This window comes from Rutilus rutilus, assembly GCF_951802725.1.
Source record: "Rutilus rutilus genome assembly, chromosome: 19".
NCBI classification, from domain to species: domain Eukaryota; kingdom Metazoa; phylum Chordata; class Actinopteri; order Cypriniformes; family Leuciscidae; genus Rutilus; species Rutilus rutilus.
The window spans coordinates 3,641,829-3,661,154 of record NC_140232.1 but is presented as its reverse complement, the minus strand read 5'-3'; the positions used below and the strand labels follow the sequence as shown (position 1 = coordinate 3,661,154).

The following is a 19,326-nucleotide window of genomic DNA, read 5'->3' as shown; positions in this document are numbered from 1 at the left end:
TGATTTTTATTTAAAATAAACTCCTCTCCGAGCTGATATGCTGTGGAACAAGGGAGAAGAATGAGTTTGGAAAAAGGCAAAAGTGTGTGTTACAGTTTTAATATCCACGCCACTGATCCTGTCATCAGCGGGATTTCTTCTGTGATTTTTTTTCTGGCTTAATCAGACAGTTGGTGGGCGGAGTTAGTGTAAACAGCATCCGCCAACAAGGCGTGCTATTGGTGTACTCGGTGTAAATAGACACTCACGCGTTTTGATAATCTGGTCATTTCTTTTTCTTCCCCGTTATATCACCGCTTCTGGTCAGACGGGATGCATTTCCCATTTCTGACAGTAGATTGTGATTTAAGTTTCCCTACCAGCATGTTAAAACATGCATTACTGATTTTTTTCCGATTGGAACGGTAAGTAATTTGATTAATATTGTTATCATTTTAATCTAAAGTTTATAAATGGCAGGTCAACAGATTTATAGCTATTGCCATGCTCAACACACATGAGGTCTGATTATCTATAGTCAGCGCAACACACTATCGCTGCCATCACTCTTTCATCAAAGTTTATTTCATCTTATTTTCAGTGTCACAAACAGCCTAGTAAAACGTGCACGACACTAAGTTAATACAAATTTGTCGGGATAGGTTTCTTTTGTGGAATTTTTATATTTCACGAGGCTTGTAAATTGTATAAATAAATGCAGTCAATTAGTTATTTGTTAAAAATGTATTTAATTTAGATCATTCAAATTAAACAATTATTTTCTGTATGTTTACTGTTCACTTTAAATGAGTTACCCTGTGTGTCTACCATGTCTAAAGTTCTGCATTAAAATTTCAATGACAAATTATTATTTATTTTTTACAGATCACACCTTGGTTATATGTTTGAAACTATGATAATCTAAACAAAGAGTGAAATAATCATAAACCATTTCAATATTAATTGTGATATCAGCCTATATAGTTTTTTTCATACCACAACAAACGATTTTGTCTCAAAAGTTTTATCAAAAGTTAGCTTACATGTTTACATGAGGGAGCTAAAATAAAAGGTTAATTATCATTTATGAGCAGAATATTTTTGTTGTGCATCATTTCCAAAAAAGCTGTAGTCAAAAAATGTATTTAGGGTACATATAAGTTTTAGCTTTTCTACCTATTGCTTAGCCTTGTCATAAATGTTTGCAATACCACATCCCACAGATAGAATTTATTGATTTGTGAAGTTGATAAAATAAAATAAAAGCTCCCTTTGATTTATTACAGCACTCAGTCTGTTAGGACAGGAGTCATCTTGAATTGGGAATATTTTCCAACTCTACTTTGCAAAAACGTTCCAGATCTGTTCAATTTTGAGGGCATCTCCTGTGGTCTATAAGATTTAGTTCTGGGCTCTGGTTGGGCCACTCCAAAACATTCATCTTTCTGGTACTTGGAGTATACCATGTGTATCAGCTGTTTTCCCTACTCAAAGCTGTCTGTATTTACTCCACTCCATGTGAGAGAAAACACTCTGATTTTCTAAAAGCAAGCAGAGATGAAACAGGATCTAATTGCAGAAGTCTTTATTTAGAAATAAACTCAAAACAGAATCTCAGGAACAGAACAACCAACATAAAATGACGTAGAACTGACAAAGAACTGAAACCAACTTAAAAAGACAGCAAACTAGAGGGGTTAATTAACTAAACACACCTGAACAGAACTAAACCAATCAGTTACCATGGTGACAAACACACTGGAAAAGTGAGAGAACTTAGCTAATAAACAAGCTGAAAACCAACCTAAAACATACAATTCATTTCATTATTTGTGTACAACATTTGGCTTAAATCAATCAAACGATCAGTTGATCCCTCCTAATTTTATGCCTTTAGCAGTAAATCCGTTTTATGACAGTTGATACAAATATTTTAAATCATTGAAAACATTTAGAAATATAAGTGCATAAAACACAAAAATTGGAAATGCTAATAATTGTCTTGTCGCTTCTAATTGTAGCATTGTACTGCCTAGACGGCACTATTGTACTGAGAGGAAGACCTGTATTTATAGTTCCTATATTGGCTATCAATGTGCATGACGGTAGCTAAGAAGTGTAGACAAAGTTAAGGATAAGAGCTGTAAGTTAAACAACAAGTTGGTTATATCGCAGAGCTGTTTATGAGAAATCTTGAGCACATAAAAAAATAATAACGTACATTTTAAGAAGGTTTACTACTGTTGTGACAAGCATTCTGAGACATATGCAAAATACTCGCGTTCTTACGAAATGATTGGCCTTTTCGTTTGTCGTTGTTTACGTAATGCCCCGCCCCCTCAGTGTGTCTGCAAATCAGAAGCGGGGAATGTCAGGGAATTAAGATTAAAAATAAATCAGTTTTTTTTTTTTAAATGTACATCATTGTTTAGGTTTTGTTAAATGTACATACAGTATTTAGAAAATAACATTATTTCATATTAATTCGAGTTATGGTAAAATTATAATTATAATACATGTTATATATGTTGTGTTTTACACAAATATAAGTAGGCTAAACACTTTGCAGTTTTAATAATGTCCTGTATGATCAAAATGACGGAGTATGTTTTTATATTTCCACTGTTCGATCGCGCCCGTGCCTCTCTCTCTCTGACACACACACACACACACACACACACATTCCAGCATTGCAATCTTGACATCGCAGCTTGTTATTATGCTGCGTTCACACCAAACGCGAATAGAGCGTCAAATTCGCGTCTAGTTAGACGCTTGAACATTTTGAATCCATTCGCGCGTCCAAAGCGAGCGTTTGAAGCGAAATAGACGGGCGTTCAGAGCATAGACAGTATATAAACGGTTCAGAGCTATGACTCTACTACCCCCTGTTGCGTGAGCGGTGTATTGCATTTCACGCATCGCTCCCGTGACGCTTGCGTCTGCTTGCATCCACTGTTTAGACCAGGGTTCACCAATCTCGGTCCTGGAGGGCCGCTGTCCTGCAGAGTTTAGCTCCAACCAGCTCCAACACACCTGTTTGAAAGTTTCTAGTATGCCTAATGAGACCTTGATTAGCTGGTTCAGGTGTGTTTAATTGGGGTTGGAGCTAAACTCTGCAGGTCAGCGGCCCTCCAGGACCGAGACTGGTGAACCCTGGTTTAGACTATGAAAGGGAGCGTGTTGCTTGCTCGCGTTGCTCGTCTTGACTATGTAACGGCCTGATATCACGCGATACTTCCTGACGCGGCTCGCCGGCCCAAAGTTGCAAGGGTGGTTTTTCCCGCTCAAAGGCGCTAAGGGGAAGCGAGACGGCCACCATTTAACCGGAAAAAAAGTCATATAACCATTCCAATGACTGCGAAGCTATTCAGTTAAGGTAAATTAAGCTTAAAAAAAAAGCATAGTTCCCCTTTAAATGTGTTTTAATAAAATGTGACAAATTACCTTACATGCGATGAACTCTGCTGCCCTCTTGTGTAAGATTTTTATAGCCACCAAATTGACACATATTTACATATAACTCGTAAAAAAATAGATATTGCGAATACATGTTCGCTTCTAAAATAAAATAACTGCTTTAATTTGTCATTGCACTAACGTAAAAAAGTCTGTGAAATATTTATTGTCAGGTGATGAATAAACTTGATGAAAAACAAACCACAGACATGAATAGAACAGATCAAAAACAAACTCTAAACATGACACTGGTTTATAACACCAGTCGCAGTGATGATGCAAATGTTATAATCATTCCTGTGATGTTACACTAAATATCATGATCTGTTGGAATGCAAATCAGAGGACCAGAACTAACTGTTGTGAAAATGCTTCATATATTAAATATTCATGTGCTAATGTAATGCTTGTTGTTGTGAAAAACTCATGTATTTTTGTATTTGTTCTCGTGAAAATAGAGTACAATCTGTACTAGATCACACATTTCTACTGTTGCACAGTGGGATATATACTCTCATACTCTCATCTGTGCCCAGGGTTGATCTGTGGGTGTCTAATTGTGCTCTATAAATCCTAACCCTGAATGGTAGTAAGTAATGGTCCTTGCACACTGAGTCCGAAATTCACGTATAAAAATATATATTTATAAAAAATAAGTACGACCTCATGTTGTGTCAATCACGTTTGCACACTGCAACTTTCATCCGTCATAAAAAATATCGGATCGGATTCGATTTGCTGCGTTTTTCGCATCCGTACAATTCAGAGCCACCGAATGACGAATACGGACTCAGTGTGCAAGGACCTTAACCCTTCTGTCTTTTTCTGGTAGTTTGTGACAGATGCCGTGTCAGTGGAGAGGCTTCTGGGTAAAGGGGCAGACATGAGTCGAGCCCAGCCTGTAGAGTACTGCCTGGTGTGTGGAGATAAAGCCTCAGGTACAAACACATTCAGTGTAAATAATGACACATTACACAACATTACATATGAGAGAGGTTTATTATATTAGTCTCATTCTCACACTGCTCACCTCTGATGCTGAATTAGCATTTTCCTGCATTGCAAGCCTAAATAGATTGTAAAGACCATGAATGCCAATGGTTTCTACGATGAACTTGATGTTTACAATGCTTTTGGGAAACGCAGCCTAGGCCAGTTATAATCTTATTGGCTGACTGCAAACAAAAGTTACAGAGAAAGAACTAATGGTTACACTTTATTTTAAGGTGTCATTGTTACAGTGTAATTATATATTTAAGTACTGAGTAATATTAAGCAACTACATGTACTTACTATAGGGTTAGGGTAGGATTAGGATTTGGTTGAGGGTTAGTTGCATGTAATTATGCATAATTTACTGTTATTACTATGGTAATTACATGTTACATATGTAACAAGGACACTGTAAAATAAAGTGTTACCGAACTGATCTCTGGATTTGGCAAGTATGTGAGGTTCATACTGAATCTTTGACAGATTTCTTTCTGAGAGGCCTAGTAAACTGTGCTTGATCATTCATGCTTTTAGATGTCTATGTCTGATTTCAGGTGCAAGACAATAAAGATTTACATCACGCCTCAAAAGGTCATGTGAAAACAAAAGGAAGTTTTGTTGGTCACTTTAAATGCCAATATCTAGTGCGCAATGATAAGGTTTGTCGACCCGAGTGTCACAATGTCATCTGCCGACGATTTAGTGGCAAAACAAGGAGGAAGCACTGTAGTTTTAATCAAATAATAAGGGAATATGGGATCAGGGGAAAAGGAGTTAGAGACCCTACTCTGCTTCAGGTGCTTTTGTTCACCTGGATCTTCTAGTTTACAGATTGATTTGTCCATAACTATGTCCCTGTTTACAGCTGGTATTAAGATGTGTTTCGGTCGATCGGATCACAAGTAGACGAGGGAAACACATTCCCGTTTACACCTGGTGTTTTAATCCGTCTCTTCTGTCCACTTTCAAACACTTCTGTCCTGATTTCTTCGAGGGGAGGGTCTATGGGTGAGTAAATGTATGGGTTTTTCAGATCTTTCGATCTAATGGACAATAAGCACACGTAATTTACACGGAGACGACGGAGAAACACACGGAGAACATCAGCTTCAGGTTCTCCTCTGACAGACGCGAGATCAGCCGAACGCTGTGAGTGTGTGTTAGAAATCAGGAATGGAGAGAGAACATTGAGCTTCGTACGTTTTTCATCTTCAAACCAAACTTGAGTCTCCAGTCGACAGTTTAAATCCCGTTTGACTATCGCTCTTCCCATAATGTTCCCGCATTAGACCAGTAGACGGAGAGAAGACGGTCTTTAGTGGCTGTTTGAACACATTCGGTCACATGAGCGTTTACACTACGAAAGCAATCCGGTCGAATGTGTTTTTGACTAACTCTGGAAGTGGAGGAAACTAGACGAACTCAAAGCGTTTTAGACCCGTTTACTCCTGTATTTAGAGTCGTCCACTCGTGATCCGATCGACTGAAACACATCTTAATACCAGCTGTAAACAGGGTCAAACAATGTTTTTACATGTGAGTTTTGGATTATATTATGTATGTATATGATGTTTGATGTGTTTTTTTTACATTGATGTCACTGTCTGATTTGTAACTTTCTAAATTATAGTAATTCTTTTCCCTGGAAGAACATAAAACATTGATTATGTATGTTTTATTACTTCATTTTCAACAACAACAACAAAAACATTATTCAATAAGTTATCACCTTAATTTTTGATATATATATATATATATATATCTCTTCAACATTAACATTTTTTTATACACCCTTACTCCTTGAAACTTAAAACACACACAATACTCAAAACCTTCATTCACACGTCTCATCTGTGTGTGTTTGTGTATTTGAAGGGAGGCATTACGGGGCAGTCAGCTGTGAAGGCTGTAAAGGCTTCTTCAAGCGAAGTGTGCGCAAGAGTTTGACGTACAGCTGTCGCAGTAGCCAGGACTGTGTGGTCAACAAACACCATCGCAACCGCTGCCAGTTCTGCCGTCTCCGGAAATGCTTGGAGATGGGCATGAAGATGGAGTGTGAGTGTTTAAAACCAATATTCAGATCACATGATCGTGTGCCTGAGAGCATTAACTTGATCTGAACTTTTTTTTCACACCCCTTAACCATCAAAATTGTGCTGGAGCTCACCTGAGGGATCTGTAAACCGATCTCAGAACTGGCCCATGTTTACAGACATGTGAGACAAACATTGATGTACAGTAGCTGACTGTGTTTGATGACTATGATACTAAACCTTCCCACAAACAAACATAGTACTCTTTGAGCGTATTGTTAATCTGAAGAAATAAATTATGACTTTTGTGGTGCAAGAATACATTTTAAAGAGGACCTATTATTACTTGGTTTTGTTTTTGGGCTCTACTAGAATAAGTTGATTATTTTCCTCATATTCTCGATTGTTGCGGCTCCTCTCTTCCCAGTCTGTCAGTAACGCTCTGTTTAGTTCCTGTCTCTATGAAGCCCCTCCTTCTGAAAAGCACACTGTGCTCTGATTGGTCGCTGGAGCGGTGTGTTGTGATTGGTCGAGCGCTTCAAGTGTGTTTGGGAAAGTCCCTCCCCTTACCATATCCGCCAGTTTAACACACTACTAACTAACTCTACCAGGCCCCGCCCCTTTAATCTGCATATGAATTATTATAATGAGGAATATTGTGACGTGTTGGTTCCCAGGAGAAACTCAAGACTACAATGGAGGCGTTTCAGGAGTTCAGAAACACTGACACTGATATAGAGAAGAACTATATCATGCTTTGCAACTTTGTAGAAATTTGTGTCATGCTCAAACAGCAACATTACACACTAAAGATAAAGATGAACATGGAGCAAAAGCATAATAGGACCTCTTCAAGTGGACTTCAGGGCAAACATAAAATGGCACAAATGTGTAGATTGTGACTCCTCTGAATGTTTCATAATGATTTCGGTTCCTGAGTCTTCTGACGGTGTGTTATATGTTACTCCTATAGCTGTACAGAGTGAGAGGAAACCCATCGATCTTCCCAGAGAAAAACCGGCCAACTGTGCAGCGTCCACTGAGAAAATCTACATCCGGAAAGACCTGCGGAGTCCCCTCATCGCAACACCAACCTTCATCTCCGAGAAAGACGCTTCACGGTGAGACTTACACCAGAGGTTTAGCTTCAAAACAAAGCTTACATTGAAGATCATTCAAAGAAGAATGAAGGATTTAATGTAGTACTTCAATACGGCACAGTAGGTGTATTTATTTCATCTGACGACTTATTTCTCAGGCACACATTTTAGTGGATTTTAGGCACTTTGGATTAAAGAATCTGCTAAATGAATACATGTGTTTTGATCATGATTTCATCCTCTGTGCAGGTCCAGGCTGTTGGACTCTGGGATGCTTGTCAATATCCAACAACCTTTAATACAGGCTGATGGCACATTACTATTAGCAACAGACAAAGTAAAAACATCTACATGACTTCTCTGTGTCTGTCAGTCTTTTCTTTTGAGTTTTGTGTAGTCCAGTCCAAGCAAACCTTGGGGTTTTTATTGCTGTGACACTTAATCGTTTTCTTTTATTATGATTTTACATATTATAAACATTCAGAACAGCTGTATCTTTGTTTTTTGTTTTTCATGCTGAAATTATTTGTTGATCAGGCGGAGTCGGGACAGGGTGATCTGGGGACGCTGGCGAATGTGGTTTCGTCATTAGCAAACCTGAACGACTCACTTAGTAACGGCGAATCGACAGACGCTCAGCTGGAGGATTCACCCAGTGAAATCACACGGTGTGTTATTAATGCAGATTATACATGTGTATGTGTTTACACAGTCAAGAGATGTGAAATTATAGTATTAGTTTAAAGAAATGTCACCTCACACTGAAAAAATGTATTTTGTCTTGTTTCTAGGGGTGTAACGAGACCCTAATTTCACGATTCGATACATATCACGATACTGAACTCACGATGGTGACACCAGAATAAATATATTCATGCTTCTGAACCTGAAAATACAGAATTATTTAAGACATTATGCTTGCACTGTGTCACTGGCTAGATATATTTAAAATAATGTAGGCCACTTTTTACTGGTAACATAAGACTTATAACATAAGCTTTATCAGGACCCACTAATATTCCCCCATTATTATACATTATATTCAACATAATATATTGTAGTTTAATGACTCTGAAAACTTAATTTTTTTCTCACAGGGTAATTTTTATTTTGGGTGAACTATCCACGATACATATTGGTGCATTTTTGTATTGCGATATATTGTGACACGATATATTGTTACAGCCCTACTTGTTTCCAGTCCAAATATCTAAACATTCTTAAATCAAGAAGCATTTACTAGATAAGTAAAATGACATAAGATATTCTGTCTTGTTTTCCCATTAAACAAAATCATAAGTGAGTTTTCGCTTAATAAAACAAGCAAAATTATCTGGCAATGGGGTAAGAAAAATAATCTTGTTTTCCATTTGAATTAAGATAATTTTTCTTATCCCATTGCCAGATAATTTTGCTTATTTTATGCAAAAACTTCATTTTGATTATTTTTTTTATTTATTTTTTAAATGTTTAAATGCTTCTTGATTTAAGAATGCTAAGATATTTGGACTGGAAACAAGGCAAAAATACAAAGTAAGAAAAGCATTTTTTTGCAGTGCAAAATGAAAAATCAGTGTTCACACAAAATTTGACCATTACGTTTTTTTTTATACACGCTTACTCCAGTTCCTTTGCCATTCCTTTGCTCTTTTGTCTTCCTATGTTTTTGGGCTGACGTTGAAGAGCTCATTTCTAACTGTACCATTAAAACAAGGTGAGAATGCATTAATGTTTGTGGTTGTTCCTGAGTGTGATGTGTTTGGTGTTGCAGTGCCTTTGACACGCTGGCCAAAGCCCTGAACCCCAGTGATGTGGCGGAGGGGCGGAGCTTGTCGCAGGTGGACGGGGGGGGCGGAGCTACAATACAGGTGATCAGCAGGGACCAGATCACACCGCTCATAGAAGTCGAGGGACCTCTGCTTACAGACACACACGTCAGCTTTAAGGTGTGTACACAGCATTCTCACACTCTTTTGCTAACGGTCAAAATTAAATAAAAAAAAGGGTTACACTTCATTTCGATAGTTCACTTTAGACATTTTACTAACTTTCCAACTACATGTCAACTAACTCTCAAGGGAGTATTTGTAGACTGTTAGGTTAGGGTTGTACTTGTAAAGTTAGTTATAGTCAGTAGTAAGTCTGTTGAGGAGCATCAAAATACAGTGTTAGTAGATATTAAGCAGACTGCTAATACTCTAATGACTGCTAGCTGACATGTAGGTTCAAAATTACTTATAGTTAGTAGAATGTCTAATGTGTTACAAAAACTACTTTCTTAGTACATGTTCCAGATCTTCGATCCATCAGTACACTTCAGGAAAAAAATTCTTTATGCAGGTCTTAATTCACCCTCATGCAAATTAGGCCTTAAAAAGGTCGTAAATCAGAGCAGATAGTCATAAAGTTGTGGCATTAAATGTTGCATGCATATAAAAAATAAGTATCTTCCTCTGTATTTTTGTTCTGTTTTCCAATACAAACATCTAAACATCTTTAGATCAAGATACATGTACTTGAGAAGCAAATGTGAAAGAAAGTCTGATCAACATGAAGTGAGTTTATATTTAAAACAAGAACAGATATCTGTCAGTCTGTTCCTTTGATTTTAAAGCTGATTGTTCTTGTTTTAATCATAAACTCACTTCATGTTGATCAGTTTCACAGAAAACAAGACTTCATACTTGATGTCGGTTTGTATCTCCAGTAAATGAATCTGGATTTGAGAATCTTTAGACATTTGCACTTGCTACCATTATTTGCATAATGTTACCTGTAACAAAATGCTTTCTCTGTATTCAGGTTTGACTAGTAATAATGCAAAAACGTGTACACTTCACATCAATTTTTTTTTTTTTTTTTTTATTATAAACCCTGGCAAAAAGTTTAATTTGAGAATTTCTAAAAAATACATTAAAATCCTCATCTTAAAAGTTAGTAATTTGGTCCAAAAACAACTAGAGAATTCACAAGCATCTTCATAGAGAGCTATACAGGCATCTAGTGGTAAACCCATGCAATAACATGTTAAATTAAATTTTCCATCAACAGATGGCGCTAATCTGACTTCAAAAAAATGGATTTAAAAGGCCCAGTCTCTATATTAACCCTTAAACAGGCAAGAGTAGAAAATGATAAGCAACAAATGATTTCATGTCATTTTTTATATCATCCATTTATATCAAATCATATCCAAAAGAATTTTTGAAAAATGTTATGTATTTTGGATGTTATGAGTTGTGAGTCCCAGATCACATTGCCTGTTTAGGGTATAAAAGAAGGACCAAATCTATAACTGTAACTGCCATTGCATGTTTAAAACAATTATATCCTATACTTCAACTCATATAATGTTGACATATTATATATCACTGGAAAGCTTACAAACTCAAGATTCAGCCTGTGAAAACCGTTTTGAAATCGGACCTTGCGTTACCATAAAAATGGCAAAAAAAAATTGGTAAAAAATGTTGGATTTAGGTCAGGCTGACTAATTGATCACTTTTTTATACCCAAAAGTGGCAATGTGACTCAGGTGTAACATATATTTAAAAACGTGCTAAATAACACCATGAACAACATTTTTATAAATTTTCTTTTTCAGCACCTTAAGACAATGTTCATAATTAATGTTAGCAGTGTTAGTATTATTTTTTCAAAAGAAAAGTAAGTTTAATATATATTTACTTATCTCAAAATCTGAATGTCCTGCACCACTGGCAGCCATGTTGGATTTAGGTCAGGCTGACTAATTAATCACAACATTTTTTAACAAATCACGTGACCAGCATACTCAAGACAGACCAGGCTGTGATAAATGATAAAAGGATTTGATGAAAAAATCATTCTTACGCCCCAAAAAAGACGACAAAGACTATGTTACACCCAGATCGCATTACCAGGTTTAGGGTTAATCTGAAATACTGTGTGTACTAATCTAAATGTGTGTATTATTTTCAATGGCAAAAATTAACCATAAATATTAATTATTATAATTAAATATTAAGTACCATCAAATCCTCTCAAAATACAAAAGAAAAAATATTATTGAACAAAAATAAATTGCATTGGTTTTACTGGGGTGGAGGAAGTGTCGGGTCACTTCTGACCGGGAAGATAACACGTGTTCTGTAAACGATGAGAGAAACGTGTTTGATTATTCTCTCTCTCTGTAGTTGACGATGCCAAGCCCGATGCCGGAGTATCTGAATGTGCATTACATCTGTGAGTCTGCGTCACGCCTGCTCTTCCTCTCCATGCACTGGGCGCGCTCTATCCCAGCATTCCTTGCTCTCGGGTGAGATTTAGATCGCAGGGTTCATCTTTATACTTGTGCGTGCTATCTCTCAAGAGTATGTCTTTTCTCTCTCTCTCAAGTCACTTCAATTCAAAATTGCTTTTTTGGCACGACTGTGAATAATACAATATTGCCAAAGCTTGGAATACATACTAGAATAATAATAAAAAACATCAAAATAATATTATATTATTATTATTATTATATAAAAAATATTATAACAACTTAAACTCTCTCTCTCTCTCTCTCTGTGTGTGTGTGTGTGTGTAGGCAGGAGTGTAACACGGCTCTGGTACGAGCGTGCTGGAATGAGTTGTTTATTCTGGGTCTGGGTCAGTGCGCTCAGATCATGAGTTTGTCCACTATTCTCGCTGCCATCGTCAACCATCTGCAGTCCAGTATCCAGGACGGTACGGTTCACTTAAACATCAAAAATAAAAATTATTTTCTGGATTGCACAGGTCAAAAAGTGCAAAGTGAATTTAAAAACAAATGAACAGGAGCAAATGTTCAGTGCTCACTCTGACACTAGGGGTCATCAGCAGAAATTAATGATCACAAGTACAACTCGATCACAGGTGGAGCTCCAAGAGTCTGATAATTGGCATACATGACAAAATATTTTTAATACTCCTTTTTTTGTTATAATTGAATACCTGTAATATTTTGTCATGCATGCCAATTATCAGACTCTTGGAGCTCCACCTGTGATCGAATTGTACTTGTGATCATTCATTTCTGCTGATTACCCCTAATTGCTAATTCATCAACAAAAGGGTGAATGTTTGTTGCAGAGTGAGCACTGAACATTTGCTCCTGTTCATTTGGTTTTAATTCACTTTGTACTTTTTGACCGGTGCAATCCAGAAAATAAAAAAAACATTTTTTGAAAGACTTCTGTATAGTTTGTACTGAATCCAGTGTGCGGCCAGCCACCTTCTTGCTCCAAAATATTTTTTCTTCAGGTGCGTGGAGCCGAAGAGATATGGAAACGGAGCAGACAGACAGACAGACAGACAGATAGATAGATAGATGGATGGATGGATGGATGGATGGATGGATGGATGGGTGGGTGGATGGATGGATGGATGGATGGATGGATGGATGGATGGATGGATGGATGGATGGATGGATAGGTGGGTGGGTGGGTGGATGGATGGATGGATGGATGGATGGATGGATGGATGGATGGATGGATGGATGGATGGATGGATGGATGGATGGATGGATAGATAGATAGAATAAATAAATTCAGAAATTAGTGAACCTTTAGTGAAAATGAGTGGAAATTAGTGCAGCTACTGCAGTTGCAATGGTAAATTTCGCCGCGCATTTCAAACATTTACACATTAAATGGTTAGTGTGTTCTTAAGAAACGTCTGTGAATCTAAAATGGCTGATGTCAGGAGCATTGCAGGAATAAGTTTCCTCTGTTAATGTGTTGATGGAACTGAACTAACAGCGGATCTCCTCTCAGTAGACAAGCTATCGAGTGAACGCGTTAAACTGGTGATGGAGCACATCTGGAAGCTGCAGGAGTTCTGCAACAGCATGGCGAAGCTACAGACTGACGGATACGAATACGCCTACTTAAAAGCCATCGTCCTCTTCAGTCCAGGTACATGTGCTCTCAGCTTCACACAACCCTTCAGCATCTGAAGCAGTTGTAATACACACTTATAAACTCTTTCTTCACAAGATCATCCGGGTTTGAGTAGCTGTGGCCAGATTGAAAAGTTCCAGGAAAAAGCGCAGATGGAGCTCCAGGATTACGTGCAGAAGACCTATCCTGATGATACCTACAGGTCTGCTCCATATCACAGTGATGTTCTGGGGGAAATGCCTCTTCTTGCCTCCATGCTTTTCTTACTCAGTCTTTTTGTCTTGTTTTCAGTCCAAATATCTAAACATTCTTACATCAAGAAGCATTTACTAGATGAGGAAAATGACATAGCAAATTATATCTTGTTTTGAGTGAGTTTTCGCTGAATGGGGTAAGAAAAATAACCTTGTTTTCTTGTAATTAAGTTTTTTTCTTACACCATTGGCAGATAATTTTGTCTATTTTTAGTAATTTATGTCATTTTACTTATCTAGAAAAAACAAGGAACTCCCACACACTCTCAGTACTTGCAAATGAGTGGGCCTATCACAATTTTAGCAGCAACGTTTCCATCTCACGACGTTCATCAGGCACATATGATCAGGTTGATATGCTGGTCGTGATGAAGGTCGTGAGACTGAAACGTTGCTAGTAAAATTGTGATGCTCATTTGCAAGTACTGATAGTGATAGTATGTGGGAGGTCATTGTTTTTTGTAGAATTTTTGACCTACTTATTTTCCCCTGCGCACCGATCACCTGCAGGTCTGCCATGGTGTTTGCTAATTGATTTTACTTATCTAGAAAGTGCTTCTTGATTTAAAGCAACACTATGTAATATTTTTTACCTTAAAATAATGTTTCCAAAATGGTTTCAGTGGTTCATCAAGTCGTAACAGGGTGAACGGCACTTCTGCCTCCGCTTTGCGGTCCTTTATCTGCTATAACCACACTATGTAAGATTGCCAGATCGGGTCGCGTTTCTGTAGTTCTAATGAGACATAAGAAAACTACAAATTTGACTTGCTTTACGGCAAGCGTTACAATAGTCATTATTTAGTTTTTCTTTGTTTCTGATGTCGCAATACATCATACTTTCATGAAATCATGCAACATATTCTACCTTGTCTGTGGACATTGTCAGAGATATCCGGATTAATGTAGACGTAGTGTTTGTTAATTGTCTCTCATTAACTGCTGATTGATGTGTCAGGTTGGCCCGAATCCTGCTGCGTTTGCCAGCGCTGCGGTCGATGAGTTCCAGTATAACCGAGGAGCTGTTTTTTACAGGCCTTATCGGCAACGTACCGATCGACAGCATCATCCCATATATCCTTAAAATGGAGACCGCGGACTACAACAGCCAAACGACAGGCCTCGCTGTGTGATCGTCATCCCTCGCATATAACCGACCAACAAGCTCTACCTCAAGAGGAGCTGCAACAAGTGAAAGCCTTTCAGCGCGTGGCCGACCGTTACCCGAGAGATATCGTGTTGGAGTTTACAGAAAGGTGCATTATGGGACTTTGAGTTCCAAAGACAGGACATTTGCCTCAAAAATTAAACAAATGCCTTTCTTTTTTTAAACCATAATTTAAAAACAGTCGAGCACTTCATGATGATTCCACTGGATACGATCCAAGATGACATTTTCCAAGTTTCTTTTTTTTTTTATGACTTATGAGACAATATCTACAGCAGTGGGCTGTTGAACGATCCTTTCCCATGGAAGACGCGATCCTCGATTGAATGTAACCGTTGATATCAAGACTGGATCCCTGAATCTAGGTCACATTTTACAGTTCAGATCTGGTTTAATATTTCTCCATCATAATGCAGATATTGATATGAATGGGAATATTCTCAGTACTGCTCTGTACTGTCACTTCTGCCGTCATGACAATCAGCTTCTCCTCGATATCCTTTATTTATTATTTCACTGAGTCCAACTCTAACAAATGTAGATGATTTCAGAAATCATCTGTATTATTAAAAGACATATTTGATCTGTATCTTTATAGCACTCGACCGCTGCTGCCATGTACAAACGGTGTCGTTTCTGGTTTCAGATGTAATATATGCACAACCATGATGGTTTAATGCAATTAGATTACTAACATGCTTTAATTTGCAGATCTGTGCACATAGACTTTGTCATTTTGTCCCGGTTTATAGCGATTGACATGCACTTATTTTACAGGATTTTTCTGAAACAGAAGTATATTCACCTGGGCTATTGGGTTTAAAATCAGTAGCTTAAAAAGAAAAAGTAAATATAGGCTACTTGAACTTCCAGACTATGTTAGCCTGACCCATTATTGGTTAGCCACATTGTTCTTTATGTCCAAACTAACTATTAAAAGATAAACCCCACACTCCCACTGTGACATGGTGAAGCATGTCAGGTCAGTGTATATTTAAGCATTAACGCCATATACTTGTGAGGTGAAATCTGCCCAAAATGTGCTTTGTGTATTTGAAAACCTACAGACTAACTCACTAAACTGGTGGTTTTGCATCTGCATGCTTTGTTAATGCAAGCAAGACCATTTTGGGCTGAACTCTGAACATGTTTGAGTCTAAATAAATTTCTTGTGAATCAAGTAAAAAATAATAATAATTTACTTCTAAAGTGATTACTGTTGAATAAAGCAGAAAGTATACTTCGTTTTTTTACGCGTACGCAATCTCTCGCCACGAGTTACAACCCATGTGAATATCTTTGTTTTACTTCATGCTAGAGTTGTACAAATAAGGGTACTAACTTTCTAACCTGTTCGCACAATCTCTCGTCTGTAGGCCTCCATAGAGAGCCTAAGCCCCGCCCCTCCGCTTCCGGCTCGTGGGACCTTATTTCGGAAAAAATATGCATGGAAGTCAATGGTGAGAGACAACTTATCTTTTTATTCCGTCTGAACTGTGCCCTGAACTACACATATGATGTTTGTCAATTTAAAAGGTAATTATGAAAGTCAAGAAAGTCGCAGTTTGTCATAAAACAGAAGAGTAACGTTTAGTTTTATGTGAAAATCGCTCAATGAACTACATCTCTCGTCTCCCATTATGTACGTCCAGTGTTGCCAGATGTACGATAATTATCGTATTTGTACGATAATTTCGACCTCTGTACGATGTACGATCAATAATGGAAAAAATCCTATAATGTACGATAATTTCAGAACTGTGTGACACTTCAAATGATGGTCGTTGTAATAGGACTTCTCATTGATCTAGCAGTGGATTTTACCGGGGGAAGAACGTGTATAGAGAGGGAGTGAGAGACCTTGCGTGTGTGCTAGTGTGCCTCATGAAGCGCATGTAAGGACCCAACCAATCAATGTAATTACGTCTTATACCTCAGCAGTTTTACATCAAGCTGCGACTTTCTTGACTTTAAAATGTATCTTTTAAATTGACAAACATCATATGTGTAAATCAGGGCACAATTCAAACGAGATCAAAATATTTGTTGTCTCTCGCCATTGACTACCATACAATATTTTTCCGAACTTAAGGCCTCATTATACTTCTGCGTCGGACCTACGCCGGAGCCTATACGCCGTAGGCAACGTGTTGGTTTTAATTTATACTTCTGTGTCGTTGTCCGCGTTGACGCGCACCTAGGGAGCATGTGAAACCCCGAGGGAGGGGTTCTGGCAGACCAATCACAGCGCTTGTGTCCGCGTAGAATTGACGCGTTGTTACATTTTTGGAGAGGTGCACGTCAGGGTACGCCGTAGGGTACGCGCGCTACACACAGCCTACGACGTAGCTACGGCGGCAGTTCGACGCAGAAGTATAAATAGGCCTTAAGGTCCCATGGTGGTCGACCGGAAGGGGAGGGACTTAGGCTCTCTATTGTCGCAGTAGTTTGCATGTGTTCTGGTCTGTTCTGTTTATGTTAATGCGGTTTTTCTTTGATTACCTTGTGAATCGACGCCCTCAGGGCACGGTTGCCACCTTGTGGATAAACTCATTACTGCAACAACAACAACAAAAAATGAAATGCGGGTTTAAGGTACGCGCCGCATACTCTTCTGTGGTCTCATTTATAAAACTGCGAAGGATCCTTACTAAAAGTGTACGTACGCCTGAAAACCAAAAATGGAGTACAGCAAAAAATATTCAGACTTATAAACCCCAGTCAGAGGAAGATTGTGCGTTCATGCGTCTCTATCCCCGAAATAACCATATATGAGCTTATAATGCCTCGTTTTACTATGCATATCCTCATCTGCATATCATTTGCATATTCATCCACGTGTTACCATGTTTAACGGTACAAGACAATAGGAAAATATGAGATATGGATGTGCCTCACATTACATCGCTAAAAATCATCTAGTAGCCTATCCTTGCCCTTTTTTTTTTATTAATAAATCAAATAGTATAAAATACATTTCTTAAATTCATATCCTTTCCACTGGCCAAATAGTATTTTTAATTGCTTTATATTTTGAATGGAAACAGATAGGCCTTATTGTGCATTATTGAGCATTTCTGCTACGTTCACATCACGTTCTGCTATTATCATGCGCTAAGCAAACATTAAAACACAGCACGCCACAGCTAAAGTGTTCAAAAGCAGCGCATCCACTACTAATACTTCTATTTATTAGAATATAATTTTTTTTGTAACTTCTTGGTAATGATTTCATGTAATTTAAGTGCTTAACTCCATTAATGAGAATGGGATATTTAAATATGTATATCAGATGTAAAACATATCCTTCTTTTATTTATTTAAACTGTTATTGTGAACATGCACTATATTTATGATTATGAATATTAAAGTGGTTTCCCTTCCTCAGATCTCCATCGGTGTCTCCAAACGTCTCCAGATGTCCGTACGCAGGATCAGAGTTTACTCACAGATTCTCCCGTATGTTTGTTTGAATGAATCACATCTCATGCGTGTGAAGTGCGTACGGCTCTGTCAGGGCCTGTTCTGTGCGGCGGTTAGAAATGAAACCACTAATGATGAAATGCGTGGCACTGTACCTTCGCATACGCGTAAAGAGTGAAGTATACTTCGGCCTTCTGATGTCCATTCACAAGTATATAATTATAATAAAGAGAGTGTATTCAGTGAGCATACAGACATTGACATCAACTTTAATCATTAGCAACTGCTCAGTTCTGACCTCTATCACAGGAGAGGTTTCTGGGGTTTATCACTGTTTTACAATTTATCGCTACTTGGTTTCATTGATTATGTCCAAAAGAAAAAAAATATTTATTGTTTGAAAAGCATGACCCGTTTTTTATATGCTTTTAGCACTGGCAGACAATTGTTTTAAACAGAACTGTGGATGTATGTTAAGATGCCTCAAGTTTTTGATTTCAGTCATCAGTGTCTGGTTTTTAGGTGTTGTAATGCCATGTTGTAATTCTGTTTTCATCTGTCCGTGAGACGATAAGAAAAGCTGTGCATGAACTAGCTTATGAATTTTATTAAATTCTATACTGATGTGGAGTTTAAATGTGGAGTTGATGTGTGTGGGGGGGTATTTACAGTGCATTTAGAAAGTATTCAGACCTTTTTATTTTAATTTCTTACATTTTGCAATGCTTTAACCTTACGCTAAAATGCTTTAAATTAATCTAGAGTTCATAACTCAAGTGACGGCTAAACCCAGATTTGCTGTAGTTTTTTTTTTTTTGAGAGTCAGAACCTTTGCAATGAAATTTGCAATTCATCTCATTTCTCTGGATCATCTTTCAAATGTTTCTACAGTTTGATTAGAGTCCACCTGTGGAAATTCAGTCCATCTCTTGTTTTATTTCTTTGAAATTTCTGTTTTTAGCTCTGTATATTTCTATGGTATCGCATCGAAGAGTAATTAGATGGTGAAGTGGATTA

The 19,326-nt window shown here is 37.7% G+C and overlaps 1 protein-coding gene across 2 annotated transcripts in view; it reads left to right on the top strand.

Annotated features, from left to right (window-relative positions):
• The window catches only part of nr2c2 (nuclear receptor subfamily 2, group C, member 2), a 31,203-nt gene extending 12,257 nt beyond the window's left edge, over nucleotides 1-18,946 (top strand). The window contains exons 5-15 of one of the 2 annotated variants that reach the window (XM_084389820.1): nucleotides 4,271-4,376; nucleotides 6,307-6,486; nucleotides 7,438-7,585; nucleotides 7,814-7,901; nucleotides 8,102-8,232; nucleotides 9,336-9,510; nucleotides 11,740-11,861; nucleotides 12,132-12,271; nucleotides 13,339-13,479; nucleotides 13,561-13,666; nucleotides 14,677-18,946. In XM_084389820.1, coding sequence (XP_084245946.1) covers nucleotides 4,271-4,376; nucleotides 6,307-6,486; nucleotides 7,438-7,585; nucleotides 7,814-7,901; nucleotides 8,102-8,232; nucleotides 9,336-9,510; nucleotides 11,740-11,861; nucleotides 12,132-12,271; nucleotides 13,339-13,479; nucleotides 13,561-13,666; nucleotides 14,677-14,851 — 1,512 coding nt within the window. In that variant the 3' untranslated portion in view covers nucleotides 14,852-18,946. The remainder of the gene's footprint in view (nucleotides 1-4,270; nucleotides 4,377-6,306; nucleotides 6,487-7,437; nucleotides 7,586-7,813; nucleotides 7,902-8,101; nucleotides 8,233-9,335; nucleotides 9,511-11,739; nucleotides 11,862-12,131; nucleotides 12,272-13,338; nucleotides 13,480-13,560; nucleotides 13,667-14,676) is intronic. The other variant, XM_084389821.1, reaches the window with a different exon arrangement.
• Nucleotides 18,947-19,326: the final 380 nt, after the last annotated feature.